At 34.6% G+C, this 24944-nt stretch overlaps 1 protein-coding gene across 50 annotated transcripts in view; it reads right to left on the bottom strand.

The window, feature by feature from the left end:
• The window catches only part of RIMS2 (regulating synaptic membrane exocytosis 2), a 486153-nt gene that overhangs the window by 209002 nt on the left and 252207 nt on the right, over window positions 1-24944 (bottom strand). For 31 of the 50 annotated variants that reach the window (XM_030011022.2, XM_030011023.2, XM_030011017.2 and 28 more), the window contains 7 exons: window positions 19104-19312; window positions 17630-17749; window positions 15608-15707; window positions 14690-14813; window positions 9909-9955; window positions 8634-8746; window positions 2890-2937 (listed from right to left, as the gene is read on the bottom strand). In XM_030011022.2, coding sequence (XP_029866882.1) covers window positions 2890-2937; window positions 8634-8746; window positions 9909-9955; window positions 14690-14813; window positions 15608-15707; window positions 17630-17749; window positions 19104-19312 — 761 coding nt within the window. Of the gene's footprint in view, window positions 1-2889; window positions 2938-8633; window positions 8747-9908; window positions 9956-14689; window positions 14814-15607; window positions 15708-17629; window positions 17750-19103; window positions 19313-19429; window positions 19498-24944 lie in introns of all 50 variants that reach the window. The other 19 variants (XM_030011033.2, XM_030011050.1, XM_030011038.2 and 16 more) reach the window with 3 other exon arrangements.

The following is a 24944-nucleotide window of genomic DNA, read 5'->3' on the forward strand; positions in this document are numbered from 1 at the left end:
TGATATGCTGGAAAAAATACAAGAAAAGGCTGTCAAATTGAATAGCCTCTAGGATATGAAGGCCAGAAAATTACGGAGGTATTTAGGCTGCCCTAATCTAGATTTCTTTTAAAAATTTCTTTTTTAGTGGCTTTATCTTTATTTCAATAATGCCAAATAGGCGCATGCGTATATCTTTATACATGATCAAATATATTGATGTTCTGTATTAAAGCAAAAAGGATGTCTGAAATTTTTGAAATTAGAAAAAAACCAGTGGTTTCATGGCAACTCTGGCTCAAAAGGAGGCTCCACCAAGTAAACAAGAGATACTGCATGGAAAACACAAATTTAAGAACAGATAATTTCCTACAAAGATATCGCAAAGCGTCACTCTGTAAGTTAGAAATTTGCTGGTATGCTAAACTGGATCTAAAAGTTAAGGAAATAAATATGCATTTTTCCAAGTACTGTAGAATTAGTAAAAGTTCAGGAGAAGGGTGCATGGTAGGGAAAAAAGGAAATTGAGTGGTTTTCTTCCCAATAAAATAATAATGATGATGGGGTTTAAATCATCCAGTGGTACAAGAGCTAGAAAATGAATGGAATGACACAGAGAGAGGTGTGGAAGAGGAACTTGTGCCAGAATCTGGGACATTTATCACCAGGATCAGTTTCAGACTAACAAGCAAAGAAGATGCAAGCAAGAATACAGATGTGCATTTCCTGTTGAGAGCAATGTAACAAATAGGTATAAACAGAATGTTTGGAGATCCTAATTCTTGTAGGGAATTCTACAGACACAGCTATACCACAGCCCACAATGTAACGTATACTTCCTGACAACCATCAACAACAGCTCAGAGCTCTGAGTTAGCTAATTTCTCATGCCAAAAAGTAACCAGAGTTCTGCACTGCTGCTGGACTGCTTCTAACAGACTTGTTTTAAAGATCACTGGAGAATTTCTGTTCTCTGCAGCCTGAATTGTAAATAGATCTTAAATTAATCCATGTTAAACTATCTACCATCCCTACTAAAAGTGGGCAGATCAGTGACTCTTTGTTTCAGTCTAGTTGTAAAGATGTTGCCAAGGTCCTAAGTTTGAGCTCTTCAGGAACTCGTCACAAACACTATGTTTAGCTTTGACTGTTACTGAGCTCTGCAAAAAACTGTGAGAGAGGTCCACAATGACTCCACAGACATTATGCAGAAACAAAATTGCAGCTAAAGATGATTCTTACCTACAATATCAAAAATAATCCAGTCAGAGGTGAGAGAGTAAGCCTCATACACTTTCACCTCTTGCTGGATATTCTCTATTAAGCATCACACTTGTTTTATTTTCTTAAATGACTACCATAATTGTTTGATCAAAGTAAAATTTTTTTTTTTTGTTACAGGATATTAGTCTAAGTAGAACTGACAATTTTTACATCTATTTCTTTATTTTATATAATGTGATTAAAATATGGAACTACTACATGTTACTTCTACATTACAACATTCCGTGAAACATGCAGGTTTCAGGCATACATTTCTTTTTTAAATTGAACAATCAATTGTCATATAATTTCTTAATTTATTTTGCACATCTCTAAAAAGAAAATAAATATTAAAAGACTACTTCTGTCTTGTACAGTATTTACCTTTATGAACTACTTAACAACTTGTGATTGAATTTGTACCCCTCTGATTTCACTACCATGAGCAGAAGCCAGCTTTCTTAATCATGCTAAAGAATGTTTTAAGTTTTTAATACAGAGACAGTTTATGTCAGTAGCACATAATGATATGTTAACCTAAAACAATACTATCAAGACATTACTTTTTTAATCTCAATTTTTTTCTTAGATTTTTTTATTTTGAATTTACATTTAAGCAGTTGTAAGGACTATTTTCAGGAAATAATATATTGTGAAAAAAATTGTACTTTATCAAATATGAGTCATAACTAAACCATTTCCTACAGTCTTATTTAGAATTCCTTTATAAATATATATATATGATCTTTTTTCCATTTCAATATGAAATTTAGTCATCTTATTCTGATCATTTAGATCATCCTTTACATCTTTCTTTGAGCACTTGATCAAACGAGAGAAACATTTATACAGCTCCCACACAAAAGATTGACAACTTCATAAAGATATTTTGTAAGAAAAGCAGATAATATTGTATTTACAAAAAAACTGAAAAACATGCAGCAAAGAAAGATAAGCATTGTAACGTATTAGTAAAACCTAGTTTTGCATTAATCTACAGTACCTTAGGAGTTTCCTAATGAAAAAAGGCAAACAACTTGTACCTAAACAGATTACCAAAGCTAAATAAATTCAGTAACACAATGGAAGAATTCATTTTTTATTTAAATAGCGTTTTGATTATTTTGATGTACTTTTAAAATGCAAGAACCAAGTTTCATACAAAGGAAATTTGTTTCTTTAAACAAGGTACAAATTTTTTGCCTGTCTTCCACTCAAGGCGCTACTATTACTTGGAAAATGCAAAAAAGGATGTGTTAAGTAATGATAATGAATGATTTAAAGAGACATTCATCTTTATATAATGACCTCAAGCACAAGATTATTTATTGCTTAAACAGTACACACATTTTGTATGTGGGATGCATAGCCATCATCACTATTGAAACCTGTATAAGTTTAATATTGGGTAAACAGCAAACTAAAACTAGTTGTCTCTTTAAATTTTAATTTAGTATTTTAACCCTCATGCAGAATTTTACAAGCTGCTCACAAGATGACATGGAACTTGTTAATATGGTTTAAAGCAACACACTAAAAACATGGGAAAACGGACTATAATGTAACGTTTTCCTACTATGCATTTTCCATAACAAACAAAAGAAAAAACCACAACTTTAGTTTCTGTCAGGCAGACGAAGTCTTTACCTGAACCCTAGGAACAAAAGGCGTTGTTCTTCTACTAAGGCTTTGGCTCTGGTAAGCAAAATTAAAGAAAAAGCAATAAAACAAAACCAAAAAGGACAACACGCTGGAAACTAAAAGACCAAAAGTAAAAACAAAGACACACAACTATTACTTTAAACACAGCTTTACACCAACAACATATTCATCTAACACAAAGTATTTTAATGCAATGCATAAATTAAATCTGCAAATCTGTTACCAAATCATACCAAAACCCTGTGATGGAAATTCTGGCCTTAGGGAAGTCAGCAGGAATTTTGCCACTGATTCCCCAGGAGCAAGGATTTCACTTTGCAGGTCTACAGATAACATTTGCAATAGATTTAGAAATAACATTAACAAAAGGAGCAGGTCAGCAAAGTGTGATTTAAAAGTGGGGTAGGAAACATAAGTTCAGCTTGATCATCCCTTTCAGGAAGATTGTAGATGCATATTCAGAGAGAGAAACAAGTACAGTTCATGCACTGACAGCTTTGGTTGCCTTCTAGAGTACAGCAAGTAAAGTAAGAGGCATTACTACAAAAAGCCCTCCTAAATACTTAAAAAATGATTAAGAGAAAGTTAGTGCTATCTGGTATTAGCATTACAGGGGGGAAGGTACAATTGATGTATTTCAATTCTCCAGTAATCATGACAGAAATGACATATGGTATATACAGAAAACCCTTGCATGAAATGGGATCTGGAGCATTTAGCAAACTTAGTAGTTGCATTGCACACATAGATGCATTTATAACTCTTATTTTTGTGATATAACACTTCAGACCCCATACAGCCTTGTGGATTCCAGTGGCTACATCAGCACTACATCAGTACAGGCAACACTCCTAAGTTCCTGGACTAGCTACAAACTCCAACCAACCACTCTCCATCTTCAGCTTAGGGCAACAGCTAATGGAGTGGCACAGAATGGGTACTGAGTATGGGGAATGGACAGGAACAGGAGCATATGTTGATACCTCAGAGGGCCAGAGAGTGGGAGAACAAAAGCATGGGAGTAGGTCACAACAACCACAGCAATCTGATGGATTTGAATCTCCTTCACCTCCCTGCTCAGTTTTCCTGAGATTAGTGATCTATTTCGAAGTGATGGAAATAAGCTACTACTCGATATTCACTTCCATAAGAAATGTACCCAAAGTATGGAGATAGGCAGTGTGATGATGCCTCTGCCACCCTCCTTGCTTACTTGGCATGCACAGATGCTGGAGAAATCTGTTCTATAAAATGTGTGAAGTAATCTGTTCTCACACCAAAGCAAGAGGATATATAAGAAAATTTCACAGTCTGGATGACGGGTTTTCTCTGATGTGCTCCTGTGCTCTGCGAGGTGCAGCAGCTGCACACTGCCTCCCGCTCTGCACAGGCAGTACTGCATAGCCCAATGTATGGGTGACCTACTCACATACAATAAAAGCAGATTTTCACATTCCTTCTGCTCTGTATTACAAGAGAAATACAGATATTCCAGAATATCACAATCCTAAGAGGGATAGAATATCTCCAACCATGCACCAAGGACCCTCACCTGCCATATTCTGCCTTGGGAAATGGAGGGTAATAAGCACCTTGTGTGTGCTACCTAGAACTTTACTTGAGGTAGAAAGGGGAGAAAAGAAAGGGGAAAAGGAAAAGGTGAAAGGGGGAAGGGGAGCATGTCTCATACTTGACCTCATCCCCCCAATATGCTGACATATTATGTCCTTCACAATGTACAATATCCGCTTTCTAATATGCTACAGATATTACAACTACAATTAATATACCTGTATTTTTATTGCTTTATAAACTGAATATGTATGGAAAATCTACTGAAGTTGTTCTGTGGTTCAGCTGTACAAGGAACTAGATTAATTTTTAAAATTACATCCCTTTTCTCTTAGAATTTCCACCAGTACAAAAATGAAATATTGTAATTTTATACCGGTATCCATTTACGCAGTCTTCTAGTCATGTTATCAGTCTCTAAACCTAACTATTGCAAAAGCATTCCAAGTTATAGTTTTCATGCAGTATTAAAAAGGTAGCCAGAATGCAGTAATGAAGCAAAGAGCACCAATACGCAAAGAATACTGACTTTTTAAAAATTATGTTAAAGGAAAAAGAAATCAGTGAAAAAACACAGAAACAGGAACCAGACAAAGCAAATAATAATAAAACAATAATTGCAATAACAGTCAGATACTCCCCTGAAAGAACAATGTGGATCAAAAATGCCATAAAATAAACTGCACAGAATACAAATAAATTATTTATATATATTAGTAAATTATAACTACACAATAGTTTATTGTAGCTGTGCATAATTTGTTCAATTAAATATGTATTTGGGCAGAATAATCATTAATGGAAAGATTTCCCAACTATGTGAGATGGTTTGCTTCATGGGAAATCCTATTAGCCAGCTCTGGAGTGTCACTGTAACCTCAACAGAAGAAAACTGGTACACAGACTAATGCCAATACAGAGGAAAACACAGAAGATTGAACAGACAAAGACATCCCTGAATAATATAGAGGCATCACTGCAGCTAAACTGGCTAAAACCGTACTGAACATAAATAAATACATTCTAAAACAGTATTAATATAAAAACCCTTGAAGTATATGTAGCACTGTCTGAATAAGGATGCATATATCCAAGTATTTATTCAAATACTTCAGACCTCCACCTGAACTGTAGGTATTTCCACTTCTACCCACAACTCTTGTATTTCACAGCCTATTAACCACAGCTGCCCTAACAACAGCCCATCAGGACCACATGGTATTGTCCAAAAGTACAGAAAATACAGAGAACACTTCCAAAATCTTGCCTATCATGTGTTTCCTCAGATTCATCACACCTGTCTGAACTCAGCCACCATTGCCCAGAAAGTCAACTGACCCACCACTTCCACAAAGAACAGCATCCTGTCCCCACCTACTGCCAAGGCTCTGCAGTTATTCTCCTGCCTAGGCTCTCACCATAAAGACCACATTCCCAACTACATTCGGAATTTAGTATTTCATTCCATTTAGGTCTTATTCGGCTATTTGGAACGAAGGAGTGTTCCATGAACTGTTCTGTCAGAAAGGAGCTGATTAAAATAGTGGAAAACCAAAATACTGAAGCTCATCCATTTTGTAGTGTTCAAACTAAAATAGTTTTTGGAACTTCAGGAGACTTTTAAAATTCAATTCTTCCCTATTACTTCACCTTTGCTAAAGGCCCAAAATTAGAAAATCTCATAGTCCGTTCTAATTTTTCAAAACATCTCCAACTCTACAACGAGTTGCTTTTTTCACTAACTCTTCCAAAGTTTCAAAACTTTTTAAGATTATAAAATGAGAAACTAGAATTTTTAAAAGTGAAGGAAAAACTACTCATTGCACTACCTTCAAGGCACATAAACCCCCAAATTTGAAAAGTAAAAAAATTTGTGATTTTTCCAAAACTAACTTAAAATATCAGATCAGAAAGAAACTACAGATATACACTGTTTTGAAAAAACTGTTCCTGTAGCATACTTCAATTCTCTTAAAGTCATCTTTTTCTCAAAATATACTTTAGTCTACACATTTCAATGTGCCCAGTTAGGTGCCACATTGCTATGTATCTACACCATCTTCAGACATTATGACAGCCACCCTTCATCGCAAAGCAAAATGTTTAGTACTAGCCTCCCAAAGCCTTGAGCCCACAGCAGCAGGAGCTGGGTTGTGCCATTAACATGATTAACATGAAATACAGCTATTTCCAACTTTTCTTTAGCTGGTGAGTTAAGATAAGTGTCCAAATTGTCAAACTGTCTACTAATGTTAGGTGTCTATATTGAGACAGTGAGGCTTTAATTTAGGAGGTTACAGAGCATTTCTGACTTCAGTGTCAGTCAACCGGAGCTATGTGTTCTCAGATATCAGCTGCTCTCTGAGGGAAACAAGGATATTGTGTAGTAGAGAGTATTGTATATAATTGCAAACAGTACATAAGGGAGTACAAAGAGGACAAATGTAGGAAAGATCTTTAAATGTGTCCTAACATTATTTGGTTTCCTTAGATGGAAAGAAATGCTATAAATTTATTAATAAAGGCATTTATATCTTGAAGCAAGCAAAAAAAAAAAAAAAAAAAGGAATGATGCCTTCTTGAGTTAAACACTGCATTTATATGCCATTCTGAGATATAAAACCTTGTGAATTCTGTTATTGTTAATAAATTAGAATATACCTCCAAATCTCCTGATACTATTCTTATGCACCTCAAACTGCAGTATCCCATCAAACCACAAAATCAACAGACTAACTGACTTTACTAATAAATCCTAATCTTAAACTCCTGAAGATTTTGGTTTTGAAAGTCAGAAAGTGTGAAAGTCAGTTCTGTGTGGTTCCTATTTGGACCATCATTCCGCAGTGTCTGTGCACTGGATGTCTGAGCAGCTAACTCTGGATCTTGAATTTCATGCTGGGAGCTAGGAACCAAAACTTTTTGACAGCCTAATCTTTTATGAGATTTAGCCAAAACAGATTTCCTTCCCCCACTGTTTCCACTATCAACAGTTTTTGCTGTCTTGTAAAACTAAATTGGTTTTTAGAAACCTTGGTCTGTGTATTTGACAGTTCATGTTCATGTTCCCTTGTCATTGTATTTTGTGCAAAGTGTTCTGCACTCTACAGTCAAGATTTCTAGTTTCCATTTATCCAAAGGATTGAGTCTTTCAAAGCAGTTAAGTACAACAGTTACAGAAAATTAAAAATTATATATTGTAGATGGCTGATCTGATGAGCAAATCAAATAATGTCTCATGCATTGCAAAATGGACCCAACACGGCTGCTGAACAGACAGAAAAATATTTCTTCCCCTCCTCTATCAATACCATAAACCATTTCTGTGAGACTTATAAACAGCCTGCTTAGATTTTATGCGGATTTTTATAGCGCACTCATTATCTTAACATAAACAACTTGGAAGAAATACGAATGTGACATTTTCAAACTTGTTTAACACCAGTTTTGCACTGCTTCCATTCCATTTTCTTTTCCTTTTCAATGTGTACCAGGCCACAACTGAGCACTTTTGAAAAATCACACTTTGGAGTTGTAAATGACACAGAAAGGTGTACAAAACCGAAGTTCTTCAGTTTAGAACAAAAAATTACCCTTTTAAAGAAAACATTCATGCAATGAACTTTGTTCTCAATGAGAATGAAGAACAAAAGTGAATAACACTGGTACAAAGAATACATTAGTGAACAATCAAAAGGATATCTGGGGAAAGGTATATATGAAAGCTAGTGCATAAGAAATAAGCAATATTAATGTCCAAGCACACAGGTAATAAAATCTACCAACTGTACGTGTAAGTGTTACAGCTGAAAAAGTGTATATACTCAACAGCACAAACATAACTGGAGGCCAAGATTAGACCTTTCTGAAAATTTGACTCTACCAGTCTAGGTTACTAGATAAATATACATATATATATATATATATATATATATATATATATGTCTCTAATTCATCATATATAAAATTTCCAAAAGCTAATAAAATGGAATGTCCTTATGAAACTATGGCCCTGCCTACACTGAGATACATAGCATTAATCAAAAAATTTAGCTCGTTTAACAAGAAATTTATGTTAGAAGTAGCTTGCCCTCTGCAGTGAGAGTTGTATATGCTGCAAAAAGCACAACATTAATATCAATGAAATGTTTACATACTGAAAGTTGTCCAGACAAGAACTGTGGAACATCCCTTAACATGCCAGGACTCATAGGAGAAGTCACTGAAATAGAAGGTCGGTCCATTTTTTGAGATTCAAATGAACTAGAACCTGTAATTATAAATAAAAATATTTTATAAATAGTAGCACTTAAGCATTTTTTACAATGTTCTTTAAATAAAAATTGTAGATGTATAACCAAACATACAATAAAGTTCTGATAAATATTGCTTTTTTATCTATGTAAAATTACCAAATAATGATAATCTTTTGGTGCTCAGATGCAATCAAAAGCTTTTATTTATAGGATGAAAAATATTTTATTCAGATATTTCTGACTATGATTATGTCAGTAAGTTGAAGGCCCAAAATTCCTAAATAGGAAAGCAAATACTTTATTGTTGTCAAAGGAATTCAGTCTTCTGACTTATTATCTTGTACAGACTAATTTTTAATTAGATTTTTACAAAAACATCAAGATTTATGTAACGGGTTTTGTGCATTTTCTTTCAAATCTACAAGGTCTGCAAACTGTCAGAGGACAAGTTTTGACATATAAAACATAGAGTAAAAGTAAAGTATTTTTATAAATACAAAAGACAATCCACATCTCACAAAACATAAAATGGATTTTATTTTAAGACTTGGCTGATCAGTGAAAAGTTATTGGAGGAGTTTTTCATATTATTATAATCAAGTTTATGCCACTGCATTTATTCATGGCTTCTATTATAAAAGAGTTCTAAAACAATGATAAAAAATAACTGCAGGCTGAAATCCATCTTATCAGATCGCAGCCAAAGAACAAGTTATTTTTCCCCACATGAAATATTTGTTTAGCCAATTTAAGGAGTGCTGAATGGTTCTAATAAAGTAGAAGTATTCTGTTTTCAAAGTAGCTATTTCTCAGGTTGTAAATAAAGAACATTTCATCCCCATTTCTAGTTTATAAGGTTCAATTGAAATGCAAACCAACAAAACAGGAAATTAAAAATTACTATTAATGTTCTTGTATATTAGTAAGAATTATGCTTTTCTTTTCAATCAAAAATAGCCTAAGCTTATAACCAAATGTCAAGCCTAAATCAAAACATCCTGACTTTTGATAGTTTATTATTAAACAAAGGTAGATACGTAATACAGTAAGATGACATATTGAGACAAATAGGGACAAAGAGACAAGAGCTATACTGACTGTAGATGACATTTTTCAATCTATTTGTGCTTACATAAAAGAGAGAGAAGATTTTCCTACCCCACAATTGAAACTTACTGGACTCCAGCTGTGCATGTGTGCTGTCAGGTATTCTGGGAATGTCCCTGAAATCAGGAAAATTAAGACAGGCTGATCCTTTATCTAACAAGCATATTCAAATTTCAGTTACACTATAACACTTCTCAAGTCCCCATGGAATGCCTCAGGAAAGGTGTATGATCTGCTGGCTGTCTTCAGCCAAGGGGAAGATTTATCTTTTATCCAGTATAAATAATTTCAGTGGCAAATTAAAGCCTACAGAACAACTGGTTTGGTTGAAGCAGGAGACAGGCTGTACAGTCACAAATAAAATAATTCAGTAAAAAAAAAAGAACAACCTCAGAGTTAATCGTTGACTAAAACTGTGAGTAGTAGATTTTCTGATGACATTATACATTAACTAAATCTATTGGACCTTCTTCAAACATACTAGACTGCCAATAATGGCTATCCCATTATGTCCTTCACCGTCCTTGAATCCCAAATTTGGACAATCTTACCTTTTCCGTGACTAAATAAAATGCGCGATTTCATTTGGCAAAATTGCATACTTGCATATACATGAGATGTTGCAACACCTGTATTAAATTGTGTGTACAGCTATGTAATTTTAAAGCACTCTTTTGCAATGAGTAAGTACCTCGTTACACCCACCCACCCCCAAAGGAACATATTCTTCCTACAAAGGGCAAACATTGCTGTATGCTAAGAAAAACTATCAGGATGCTAATAAATCATTTCAGAGGTATTTGAGCAAAACCAAGCAAGATGAGGAGCTTCAGCTCTGAGTCACAGCAAGAACAATATTTAGAATCATGATGTGTGTTTCAGGGCAGTTGGTTTCTTCAAGGCTGCACTGAGTGCAGATGCCCAGGTACGGGCAGTGGGGGCTGCAGGGGCGGCCTCTGTGAGGAGAGGCGGCGGCTGCCCCGTGCCGGACACGGCCGGTTCCAGCCGGTTCCAGCCGGCCTCAACAGATCCACCGCAGGGCATGGCTGAGCCTGTCAGCCAGGGTGGTGGTGCCTCCGTGATAACGTATTTAAGAAAGGGTAAAAAAAAGCTGTGCAGCAGCTGTGAGAGAGAAGAGTGAGAAAAAAACTTGAGAGAGCATCCCTGCAGCTACCAAGGTGAGAGCAGAAGGAGGGGGAGGAGGACTGACTGCAGCCCCCTTCCCCCACCCCCCTGCCCTGCTTGGTGGAGGGGGGAGGTAGAAGAGCCAGCAACAAAGGAGTGAATTTGAGCCTGGGAAGAAGGGAGGTGAGGGGAAGGTGGTTTGGGGTTTGTTTTTATTTCTGACTAACCTATTCTCTTATTAATTCCTAATAAATTAAATTAATCTTCCCCAAGTCGAGTCTGTTTTGCCCATGATGGTAACTGCTGAGTGACCTCCCCATCCCTATCTTGACCCATGAGCTTTTCCGTCTTATTTTCTCCCCCCATCCTGCTGAGGAGGGGAAGGGAGAGAGTGTCTGGGTGGGTGTTCGGTGGCCAGCCAAGGTCAACCCACCGCAAAGGTATGTGAAAAGGAAGGGGAAGTTAAAAATGCTTTCAGTGATATCTACTGTCTCATACAATAAAAAAAAAAAGAGTCTGTACTATATATAAATAAAATTTATCTAGTTCCTTTTTGGTATACTGTTTCCAAACTTTTTTCAAGACTCACTAGAAAGATAGCTTTACTAAGCAGATTGAGGAATATTTCCAAGTGAACTGATGCACAGTACCCAGTAATTCAGACAAATTCAAACCTTGAAAGCATCTGTCATTGTGAACAGATTGAATATGAGTTTTCTATAGATAGCTGAAACAATAAACTTGAAAGCTTTGAACACTATCATTTATGTTCCTAAAGCATACAGATCCCAGTATTTCACAGTAGTGTGAATGGTATTTCTTACAAGGAATTCTCACTGAGATAAACAGATGTAGGAGAAGCAGAAGTAGTTTAAGGCATCTCTTTACATTTTAAGATATGTTCCACTGCAAGCAGATTGTACAGAATAATTAATAAAACCCAATGCATCATTCCTTCCAAATTCAAAACAGTAGTAACTATGAAAATAACATGCATTTTAAAATAACTATTTCTGAGAATTAGAAAGCAGAAAATAGACAATTTCTTGTGTATAAGAGACAGCCAGCTCACATAGAATAGTAACTTGGCCATCAATTTTTATTTTAACATAGAAAAAGTGATAAATTCCATGCCAAAATGGTATGATTATTTTTTTAAAGGAGCTTTCCATTTTAACTTCCTTTATTAGCTTAACTTGTCATCTTCAGTTTTCACAGCAGACAGCCCATAACAAAATGAAGAAGAACTAACGATCGTGTTTACTGGAATTTGGTTTCGTATGCAGAATATCAGGATGTGACAACAGGTTCTCTCTCTCAGCTAAGTTAATTGCCAGTAACTGTCTGAAGATTTTTGGCATGCGTTAGTGCGTTGCTATGAGAACATCAAGAGACTCTCTTTATAAGTAATAGGATATATTTCAATGCAAAAGTGAAATCCTTCAAGTGGGCATCAGTTATTCTAATTATGACTTCTGACATCTGGTAAATCTGAACTTTTAATGATTTTAAAAACATTGAAACTTTATTCCCTGGGGCAGAACACAGACCGATGGTGTTACATTCCCTTGGGCAAGGTATTAATTTCTATAGTCCATTTGATTATCACCTGAAATCTTCTAAACTGAGAAGGTAATATGGTATTTCCAGTTCATCAGTTCAAATCCCATGAAAAACATTTCTAAGGTTATATTGTCAATATCAAAATCCAAAGAGTTATATACATCTAACCAGAATCTAAAACCTTACAAACTTGCAGAAAGTATTCATCACTGAGACTTCAGTTATAAACCCATTTAGATTAGTAACTGAAATTTGGGAGGGGAAAACCCTCTTTTACATCTAATGCAAAAAGACACTGGGAATCAAGTACACAGAACAACCTTTTTAGCCCTGATCTGGCTCAGTTCTTCAGACTATGTGGCAAGCAGTTAATGCTGAAGAAGGCACCTTGAGAGCCCACATCACTTTCTTTAAAGAATTATAGATGAGCTGCTCTAGGGACAGCAAGTGGAGCACATGGTAACATAACAGAAGACATGATGATAATGAAGGCAAACAACAGACAGTAAATATAAAAGCACAAGAAAGAATACAGGAGGTTTTGCACATTGAAGAGAATGCAGAAAGAAAAAAAAAATTGAGTATTTTCAAGACTTGAGCAGTTCCTTGAAACTTTTGCTATAAACTTCTGTTTGAGAGAAACTATGAAAGATCTTACACCTGTATGAAATGAATTTGAAACCTCCTTTTCTGAAACTATATTCTTCTAGTAATGTAGTTTGTCCCTTAGCATTATTATTATACCTACAACTCCCAAGTTATGCAAAGGTTTTTAAGGATAGGACAGATGATACAGCTTTTACCCTAAAGGGGTTGCAATTCAATATGTATTCAGGAGATAACCTCTCATCTCACTGAAAAGATAAAGCAGTTTTTGTTATTATCAAGTTAGTTTAAAATACTCAAACCAAATTAAGTTCCTACACTTTAAGTTCCTGATGCGTCAAACACATTAAGTTGCTGCTATAGCTGAACCGGTAACCATGAAATTCCATCCTCAGATTATATGATTCTAGATTTTTTTTAGTACTTCTTAAATTTTAGTTGTTATGTTACCCATGCTTTCTTGTATAAAGGTAAGATAATTGTATGCAACTTATACAAAATAAAGGGATAAATATATTTATGAATATATAGTTATAGAATCATAGAATAGCCCAGGCTGGAAGGCAACTTGAAAGACCATCTGGTCCAATGTCACATGGAAAAGGGAGCCTAGATGAGATTACCTAGCACCCTGTCCAGTTGCATCATATACATCATAATAAATTCGGGGGGGGGGGGGGGGGAGAAAATTCTTAACAACTGTAAGCATCTTCAAATTCAGTGATAATCATCCCCCTCTTCACAGCCCTGGTGCGATCAGCTATGGAACTTCCAATGGAGAAGTAAAAAAGGGATGGATGTGACTGTAGGCTGTAGGAACTTGGAAGAAAAAGAACAGATGAAGAAGGGGAAGTATTCACAGTCTAATTTAACAAAGCAACTATTGCTATGCAAGAAAAAATTAAGTTTAGACATTCAGAGATAGGTCTGAAAGTTAAGAAAACTGGGCAATGGAAAGCACCAAAGAAAAAGTCCCACACAGTGGGAGTAGCTATTCATTCAGATAACAAGCATTTTAGGTAACAAGCAATAATTTAATAGATTTCATAGATGAAGGTGATGAGAATGTGGATTCAAGACTTTCCAAAGCATATTGATTATGTCATTAGCATACTGTATTTTGTGCAAAATTCTACACTGCAGACTCAATAAATAGAGTTCATCATCAGTTCATAGACCAAATATGAATATATTATTTTATATATACTATATAAAAATGGGAATGGAGAAATAAAAATCAAGAGTCAAGAATTGCAATAATAAAGAGTATAACTACAGTTTCAGAGCCTATATAGGCTGGATCACCAACTAAACAAGCACAGAAGGGAACCTATTTTTTATCAGTTTAGCAGATAATGCCTCGGACTCAGAGAATACCAGCTCTTTTTACTTACTGGTGTGATCTATCACTCTAGCTATGTTTTTGCTTTACAGAATTTTGCATACAGTTTTACTGTTTACAATGTTTATGAATCTGTTTGATATGCTCTGCCCTAAAATTGAAATTTAGCAACATTTTTATCATATTTAATACAAAAATTTATGAAATTACTTACCCTATTGGTCTTGAAACAACAAGCTCCACTTGTGGCTCAGGTTTGGATTCTAAAATGATGTTATACACCTCCTCAAAGGTGGCTCCTTGTAGTAGCCTTCCATTCCATTCTAATACTTCATCACCTATAATTTCAGTAATAACACTCTGCTTAGGAAGTCTGCTGTAGACTGTACTTACAATGACAATTTAAGCCATTCTACTTCCAGTTCAGTGAGTTGTGAAACCTGTGTTGTAGAACAAGTTTGGAGTCCTTCATACAGGAAAATCCTGAGTATTAAAGGTTTTCTGCAGCTCAGCTTCAAGTATGTAAGTTCAGTGAAACAATAATATCATCACTAGGGCCCCTACTGAATTAGATACAGCTCTTACTTGCGTTGGCAGATGTGGCTTACAGAAATCCCAACATGCTCTTTAGAAAATGCAGATCTTTAAAACAGTGTATCTCATCAACTTACTATTTTGAAGATCCATTTACCTCTACAAGTTTAGTATTTAAGGTTCAGATAGTTCTTATGTAAATAGTTAATATTTCTTGCACATTCTCCAGTCTAGCAACCCATGGTTTGCATGTTGGGATAGAAGTAGTTCCTTAGCCATGCTGGTTCTGTTCACACATTTGTAATAGCCTGATTTGCTCTAAATAAAATATACACCACAAAATGACTGGGCAGGACATCAGTGGAATATTATTTTGAGTATAAAACCATGAATAATAATGTTAAAATATGACTTTGAACATGAGAATTTATATATTTCACAAATGCAGTAATGTCAATAATCTAGAAACTGAATATCAGGTTGAACTCTGCAGTAGTTCATCACACCTATTTAACATGGTTTAACATCTAATTAAACTCACTCACTTGTCACCTTCAGAAAAGCAACTCAGCAGTATAGATATATAGTAGATACATACCTGGTCTAAGATGCCCCACTGTATCAGCTAAGCTTCCTTTTTTAACTTTGGTGATAAATGCGCAGAGTCGACCTGATTCAGTCATCTTTCCTCCTACTACCTGTTTCAAAGAGGAAGTATTTTCATAGAATGAAAATTACTTTAAATGACTTAAATGTTCTCACAACAGAAAGAAGAATTCGATTATTTCCTTGCTTTTCAGGTAGCCCAGGTAAGACAGATACACTTGAAAAAAAACACCACAGAATTTTGGCTATGACAGGTTATGTTTGTACCTATTCCGGCTATTTGTGTGATTTAAACACAATGCAAATACAGAATGCTAAAGCTTTTAAACTTTAGCAAATATATGTATAGTATGCACTGTGTTATAAATTACCACCCCCAAAAAAGTAAGGTATTGGTCATTAGACTGCTACTTCAATACTTTTTAACTGAAAACAGATATATTAATGTAACAGAACTTATGATGTTCACACTAAGCATCAAACGTCTCAATTTATCAAATTCACTTTGGCTAGGCAAGTCAGATGAAAATATTTGTCATACTGAAGATTTCTCTACAGGAAACTTCAACAGGTTTGACTTTAATATTTATCTTACAATCAGGAGATTCACATATCAGAATCGGTTATAACAGCACAATCTTCAAATTCTTAAGGTTTCTTAACAGTTTTCATATTGGAATTTAAAATTTGTAATACTAAATCCAGTTTAGGTTACTTTCAATGATATAAATATTTGAAAATTCAGGTCAGGAATAACTGCTGAAAATCACTCTTTTCAGATGTCTATGGAGATTAAAAAGTAGTTACTCTTGAATCTAAACTATTCTTGAATCTTAGTGAAGAGTTCATCTTTACAATAGAAGATTTTAGAATTTTAAACATAGAAGTTTAAACAAAAAGTACTTCATAGTACTGTTAGGCACTGTTAGCCTCTTCTCTTGCATTTTCTGACATTAAGAAGATAACACACATACCAAAAGAGACGCTTAACTGGCTTCTCCACTGACTTCAAAGTAAAACCGTTTAAATAAAATAAATAAATAAAATATTAATTAAATCTTAATAATTAAATAAAAAATTAAATAAAAAATTAAATAAAAAATTCAAAAATTTGCAAAGCATGTTAGTGTATGTTATAAGTAACTACACAGACTTAATCCCTACTTAACAGTGCATGACTATAGCCTAATCTGTGTACCCAAAGCGAAGTCAGTGTCACGCTAAATAAAGAATGGAGAATTAATCAAACTTCTTAACGATTTCTCACAACAAGGATGTTGAATTAAAATAAATACATGCTTGTTTCTTTTACTGTGTATAATTCATTCTCATTCTTGTACTAGTACTGCTGGAACTACAAATAATAATATCACATGAAAATGAGATCAAGATATGAGCTGAAAATAGCTTCATAATGTGTTTGAAGAGTACTGTATCACAAAAAAGATGCAAACACATTACTTTGTGGTAATATACAATAAATATTAAATAATTTTCTGTCTTGTGTATTTAAAATGTAGCAAATCAAACAATCAGAGGGGAAAAAAATCCAGAAACAGGCTCTTCTATTGGCAGACTCTGCTCTGGATTAAAATGTCATTAACTTCCAGATGTCCCCCAGATCTTCAAAAGAGATAATTTATTTTTCACATTTCTCCCCTCTTTTGGGGAACAGAAGTTATACCATGGTGCAATGCTCAATATTGAAGAAAGCAGCCAGGGCTTGGCTTGCCCAGCAAGGATGCAATTAGTACCTTGCAGAGCAGAAATTCTCAGCAAACTTGTGAAAACATATCTAGTCTTTCAGAAAAATAGAATTTTTGGAGCCTGTCAGGGACCCCCTAAGATTAATCTTGGTAACTGAATATAAAATGGCTCTATATTGTAATTTTGAGAATGATAAGGCATTATAGATATTGGTATGCATATACCATATAACATGAGAATACTTTCATTATAAACATAGCTAGTTTAACTGAAAGAGTTGTTAGTTCCAAAATTATTCATTACCAACCTTCAATCCAAGCATTGCTCCTGAGTCTCTAGGCACACTTCCATCTTTTAGTCGTTTATTTAACAAAATCCGACCAATGAGACGGTCTCCATCTTTGGATGGTTGCCAAGTTACTGGATGCTATCATATGGTGTTAATGGAAAATACAGTTAATAGGATTTTAAAGAAAAATATTTCAGTAATACTTTTCATTTCCTGATATATTTTAAAAATACCATGAAAGTATTATGATTACACTAGTATTTAATGTAATAGAATGACAGAAAACTGTGCTGGAAAAGATTTATTTGGATATATAGTCCATCACAATGTATGTATAATATTTAATAACATTATCTATTTTACTAAATCCAATTTGTAAATATGTAGAATGATCTTTGCATCTTGATTAGACAGACATAGACAACTATACATAGTTATCTACACACAATGACAATCACACCTGAGTACTGACAAAAACAACTGTAGAGGTCTAGTATAAGAGTAATACTGAAAAAGAAGTTTAACTCAAAACAGAAATTTGATGTGAGACTTTTCTTCTTTTTCCACTATTCCAAACATGTCAGTTTTCTCTTAGACTGACAAACTTTTTCAGTGTTTTACTCTCTCTCAGTAGTAGTACATTAAAAATTATAGAATACATTAAAAGGTATAGTCATTACTCTATTTAAATGTATTGTTTGTTTTTTGGAATAATTACTTCACATATGAAGCATAGTTACAGTGAACGTTATTATTCCGTTACTATACATGGGCACAGTTATCCTTGTATATTGGCATAATTAATAAAATTTTTACATTTTATTTTGTGTAATCATAGCACTTTTTCACAGAAAAATACTATCTCATGCTCTATTTCATGCAAAATTAGCAGGCACAGACAAATCTGCTCCCATTACAACTAATAACTCTAAAAAGATTTATCATAATCTCCACCAAAGAGAAAGCAGAAATAAAAAATACCAAAGCAGATGGCAAAGCCTTTAATTCTGCACAATACTGCACAAAAATGGCATGGCAACAAAACAAAAGAACAACCATGACAGTGAAAGGGAAAAAAGAAAAACAACTTTTCTGTGCAGAGAGACCCAATTTTCTCCCTTTTTCACCTGGGGTTTAAACTATTAATTTAATTTCAGCCCCAGGAGTTTGAACATAGTAAATCAAATAAGCCAATCAGTAGAATTCTTATTGTTAATTACTTTATATTTGAAGGTAATACCATGATATGCTATTATGCAACCATAAGAACAACATTCCTTTATGCCTCTCAATTTTTTTCTTAGGCTGCCAAACAGTAAAAGCTGCAAGCATGCAGAGACTTTTCATTTGTTTTTCTTTTCTGCACCTTAAGAAATGCTACATTGTCTCTAGAAACACCCTATCTTTTATTTTATGCACTATTTTAATGAGTGACAGAGAGCAAACAAAGACCAAATGAGCAGGTTAAAATGCAGGCTCCATAACTCAGTACCTTCTCGCTATGGCTATGTTCCTCGTTTAGAGTTGTGCTACTACACGTATCTACCCCAGAGTCTTTTATCTGAGGCTCAGACCATTCCAAGTCCTCTTCCAAAGAGTGGCCACCAAAGCACACCATTTTCTTTTGCCTCTCGGATAAGGTGTTAGAATCCGACAAAACTGCCTGCTCCCTAGTTTTTCTTTTTCCCCTTTGACTGTCCCCTATAGGTGTGGGATAAAAAAAAGGATACAAAAAAGAAAACATGCAAAAGTGTAAATAAAACAAAGGAAATGTGAAATGATAAAGGAAACTAAATGGTAAGGCTCCACATGTCTCACCAAAGACATTGGGGATGCCTCACTGCTATGCCAAGACGTATGGTCCAACCAGTTGTAATCCATGTCTCCTGCGAGAATCAGACAAACAAGATAGTGCAGTAAAGGAAAGGTGAAAGAAAGGACAGACAAAGATACAGTAAAGTTGTAAAGACTTCTGATTATCCTATCCAATTCATAACCTCTGCTAGCAGGACTTGCAAAGTGCTTCCAAGAAAAAGTTAAGGATCCAACAACAGAGTACATGGAATATGAAATACAGTGAGGAAGGAGGTACATTTGTGTGTGTCTATGTGTGCATAAAATTATGTAGAGTGTAAAGCATCATTGCTTTAGAGTTTTTAACTGTTCCTATAAAATTACTTACAGTAAATTAAATGAAAAGGCAAATTGTATTGTATTCCTAACAGAATTTTCAGAAAGGAAAGCATTTGAATATGGAATAAGTTTTCATCATAATCTAAAGAAACAGTTAGGTCTTAAGGAACATATTTCTTTGCTTTTCTAACACAAAGTAGTATTTATTCTAATCACTTCAATAAAATACTTAAAACAATGGTATTCTATATTCAGCTGTACAGCAGATGATGTTTTAAGGAAGGTTAAATGATCTGGTAAATATGATACACTGATAAGAAAAACAAATGTAGAAACTATTTTTAGAATAAAAAGCATATTAACTTTGCTTGAAATTCCCAGAGAAATGTCTACTGGTTAAATATCAGGAAGAATTCTAGTAAGTACAGATACCTCATAAGTGGGAATAAATGTATAGGGTTTTGACAAAATATATATATCTTTTATAGAATCAGAATTTAACCTGTATGGCAGACACATGGTAGGAAGAAAGGTTTAAAAAACAGTTTTAAAGAAAAAGTCTAAATTAATGTTGCTGTCCACAGAACTGGAGAATGACTCATGTGTTTTAATAAAACATTCTCTTTTATGTAGGTACTTTAAATTGTAAATTATGCCCACACATTTTGCGTTATTACATTTCTCTCTTTTTTTTTTCTCACCATTGTTACTACATATTACATGAAAAATATTTTGTTACTACTTGCTACATAATATTTTGATACTGTTGTATGCAGGAAAAAATGTTGACTTTTCTATTTAACTACATGACCAAAAGAACACTAAACAAAAGTAGTTCTGCTCTTTTTAGCACAGACCGCAAACAACATTTTTCTATTATTTCCATTACTTCAGATCCTGCTTTGACATTGCTCAGCTTACTCCTCTGAAACTACATCAGTAAGTTGGTGAAATATAACTAATAGGTCTAATCACAGTCTTAACATTTGTCTAGAAAACCTTACAGAGAGGATGTGAAGTTACAGCCCCATAAAACTAAGTGACAAAAAGCTAATACGTGATTTAAAAAAGTAAAATATAGTCTCCTCAGAGAGGTATTATGTACAATGAGAAAAATTATCTTTTTTCACTTGGTTTTCTCCTAATATATAGACTTGCATATGCTATGTGGAAAAAAAAAAATCAAGCCTCATTTTCATTTTAAAGAAGGAAATGTACAGAATACGAAGGTCTTCTTTACAAAAAGACACTTTGAACTTAGTCCCTTACATTTTACAGAAACATTGTAGCATATTAAATATCCTTTGATTTCATAAAAACAGTGGTAAAGGGACCTCATAAAATGATTTTGAAGCTTTAATTCATTCATATTTTCTAAGTAGTAAATAGGCCTGCTGTAAATTTATTAACTGTGTTTCTTGATTCTTGAAAGGAAGATAACATTTTAAAATGGGAAATTCTCACCAAAACTGCTTTCTCATGACTGTTAACATCTTGACTATATTACAGATAAAAGTGTGGCTATCCCGCTAAAGGGAAAAGAAATATTCTTCTGAAAGCTAATAACATTTTGCAAAAGGTACTTCTGCCATGGAATTTCCAGTGCTGTCTTACCTTGGCCTCCAAAGACATTGCTTCAGGGGAGCTGAGTGAAATCATCAGTGAGCTCATGAAGATCTAGCCTTTACTGTATAAATATACATTTAGAGCTATCCAGAAGATAGCAAGAGTTCCAGTCTACATATTGCCTATTCACAAATCCTGGTTTTAAAATACATTTAAAAATGAATCTTAAGTGAGAAAAACTCATCTCATTACAGTAATGATGACTTCTCAGCTCTAACTGCATGAACTAAAGGCACATGAGCCCATACTGGTTTTTCCCAGCAGTTATTTTCTGTGTCATCAATACAACTGCTGTACCCAAAACCAGTCTGACTAAAAAAGTTGCAATTTGGTTCCCTATAATTTGGTATCTAATTCTAGGAGCAGAGCACTGAAATGTAATGGGCTTTATAAGCAGAGCAATTAAAACTGTTCATTCTCACTGATTCCAGTTCCTGACTATTTCTGAGAAATGGTGTATTTTCATTGAAATTACTAAATTTAAATGTAGATATCTACCATTAGGCATTAAGAATCTACCACTGCAAATTACTGGCCATTTTTTAAGCTTTTAGAATTCTCAGCAACAATCTCGACTATCACTTATAATCCAAAAGTCACCAGAAAGGAATCCAGGAGTATAGCTATTATGTCCTTGCTGTTCTACAGTGAACATAGCACTTTACGAAACCCATCATGGTTTTGCCAGCTCTCCTATTCATGCCTTTTCCCATATCAATTATACATTTTTGTATGAGCTTGCCAAGAGCAAGGATTCCTATCAAACTGAACTTTCACTTGTGTGTCTACATAGAAAATAACCTCTTAAAAATGGGAAAATAAGTTATTGAAAATCTGAGGCCCCTGAGATGTACTGACCATATACATATTCCCACTGCAAATGTGCATACACCTAGTCACCAAAAACTGGTCTAATCTTCACTTGCTACTCGCATGTCCACAATATGTGCATATAGGTACACACTCAAAGACAGAAATTAAATTAGCTTTACAGTAACTGTGCTTTACAGTGCAGATGTGCTGTACATATATAAGTTCATCCTATAGGTGTTTATATGAGCAAATGTTGAGAAGTGTTAGGCTCTAACATTCTGGCATATGCACACCCACATTTGAAACATACACACTGACTTTCAGTTAGAGAACAAAATTCTGGATCCTTTTTTTTTTTAAATAGCTATCCAAAATAGTTATCTACATACATTACTGCATACAAAAATATGTGATATCACATATTACTTAAGTTATTGAGCGTGATAAATTATTGAGTGATAACTTAAAATTTTAAAGACTTTCAAATACATTGGTTATTTTCCTACTATATAACTTCCAATTTCTCTCTGCTTTCAGGGGAAAAAAATTATCTTAAGGTAAGTCTTTTTGCATCCTGTTAGAGAAATTTTACAGCCAACTCTCAAATATACTGAATATAGGAACCTCTAATTCTTTTATCCAAACTTTGGATATTCATTTTACAGAACTGTACATCTGAATTAATCAGCCTATGTTTCTTTAACAATCAGTGAAAGGAAACAGATCTTTTTAAGGTGTGGTTCATTTGACCTGTTTTAGACATTTACTTCCAGGTGAGGTAAATCATACCTTTGTCATACCCAAAATGTCTTATTTCTCCTCCACTGCTTATAAAGGAGGTCTCAGGGGCTCATTCAGATGGTCATCATCTTTTCATCAGGAGGATCCTGCTACCCTAAACTACTATTTTGACACAGTCTCAACTATTTGTTGACATATACAAGAAAATACCAAAATTATCACAGAAAGGACTCAGGACTTTTCAAGCTCTCATGGAAGGCAAGTCTACTGGACTGATTTTACACAATTAGAAATAGCAGATATTTCTTTTAATATGTCATTTGAACAGGGTATCTGTCCCAGTTTTGGCTGGGATAGAGTTAATTGTCTTCCCAGTAGCTGGTAAAGTGTTATGTTTTGGGTTCAGTATGAGAAGAATGTTGATAACACACTGATGTTTTCAGTTGTTGCTAAGTAGTGTTTAGACTAAGTCAAGGGTTTTTCAGCTTCTCACGCCCAGCCAGCAAGAAGGCTGGAGGGGCACAAGAAGCTGGCACAGGACACAGCCAGGGCAGCTGACCCAAACTGGCCAAAGGGGTATTCCATACTGTGTGATGTCATGTCCAGTATATAAACCAGGGGGAGTTGGCCTGGGGGAGGATGGCTGCTCGGGAACTAATTGGGCATCAGTTAGTGAGTGGTGAGCAATTGCATTGTGCATCACTTGTATATTCCAATCCTTTTATTATTATTATTGTAATTTTATTATTGTTATTACTACCATAATTGGTCTCTTCCTTTCTGTTCTAGTAAACTGTTCTTATATCAACCCACAAGTTTTACTTTGTTTTCCAATTCTCTCCCCCATCCCACCAGGTCAGGGTGGAGTGAATGAGCAGCTGCATTGTGCTTCGTTGCTGGCTGGGGTTAAACCACGACAGTATCATATACCCTCTTTTTCACTCTTCACCTTAGCAATGGTGACTAAAAGGATCTTTGGACCAGTTTCTGTGTTCAAGTCTTCAAACATAGGTCCGAGGCTCAGCTGCTGGTGTAACTGATTCCTGCTTAGTAAAAAAGTTTCCAAGAGTCCTTTCACCCATGTATTACTATATGGGTGCATACACATACTATATGTGTCCAAGATTAGACACATTTAGCCCAGCATACCCAAGGCATTAACACATAGAAATTACTTGCATTTTAAAAGATACAGTTATTTTGCAGCAACAGATAACTCTTTATCAAATGGTAAGCCCTGAACCTAAACCTGCACAGAGGAACTCATGCAAAGTTGAGCCTGTGCCTGACCAAAGTACTCCTGCTTCTTGCTCTACTATTTTCCCCTCTCCTTTTCGGTCAATATGTAGAAAGCTGACTCTTTTTAATTTAGTTGTGTCTCACAGTAAATACTAATCATTCTAAAATTAAAATTATAAGAAAATAAGCAACAGCTCCATCCACAGACTGTTTTGTTCATATCTGTACTCTTTTTTCCATTAAAATATGTAGCTGTATGTTTCAAAAAAATTGTCATAGAAATTAGAAATTATAAAGCCCTTGCAGATCATCTAGATTTTGCCCTTAACACTGTATTAAGTCATCTAAATGACTGGTCTAAATACTATAGAAGTTAATAAAATGCAATCAAACTATTATTAATAAAATATTTAAACTTATAAAAATATAGCCAGGATGACTGTCTGGAAGTCCTGTAGTGTATCACATTTCTATGAGACATGTATTGCTTAGTACGCCCATGCTTTTTTGAGGTAAAATGAATGACTCGATAAAATCACTGGACAAAAATTCTTCAGTGCAAGTTCTATAAATATTAAAATCTTGACTGGGTAAATGATTTGTGAAATCTTGTAAAATTAAAAGTAATACATGTAAGACACATAGTTCTTTGTTTCCCTACAAGAAAAATCGTTAAACCATAATCTTTCTGTAACAAAGACACTGCAGTTTTAATTCTGACTACCAGAGAAAGCCCTTGGTAGTCTCTTAGATATTTTTCTTCCACAATTGCAGATGCTCT

The sequence above is a fragment of the Aquila chrysaetos genome, chromosome 4 (genome assembly GCF_900496995.4).
Source record: "Aquila chrysaetos chrysaetos chromosome 4, bAquChr1.4, whole genome shotgun sequence".
Classification (NCBI taxonomy): Eukaryota; Metazoa; Chordata; class Aves; order Accipitriformes; family Accipitridae; genus Aquila; species Aquila chrysaetos.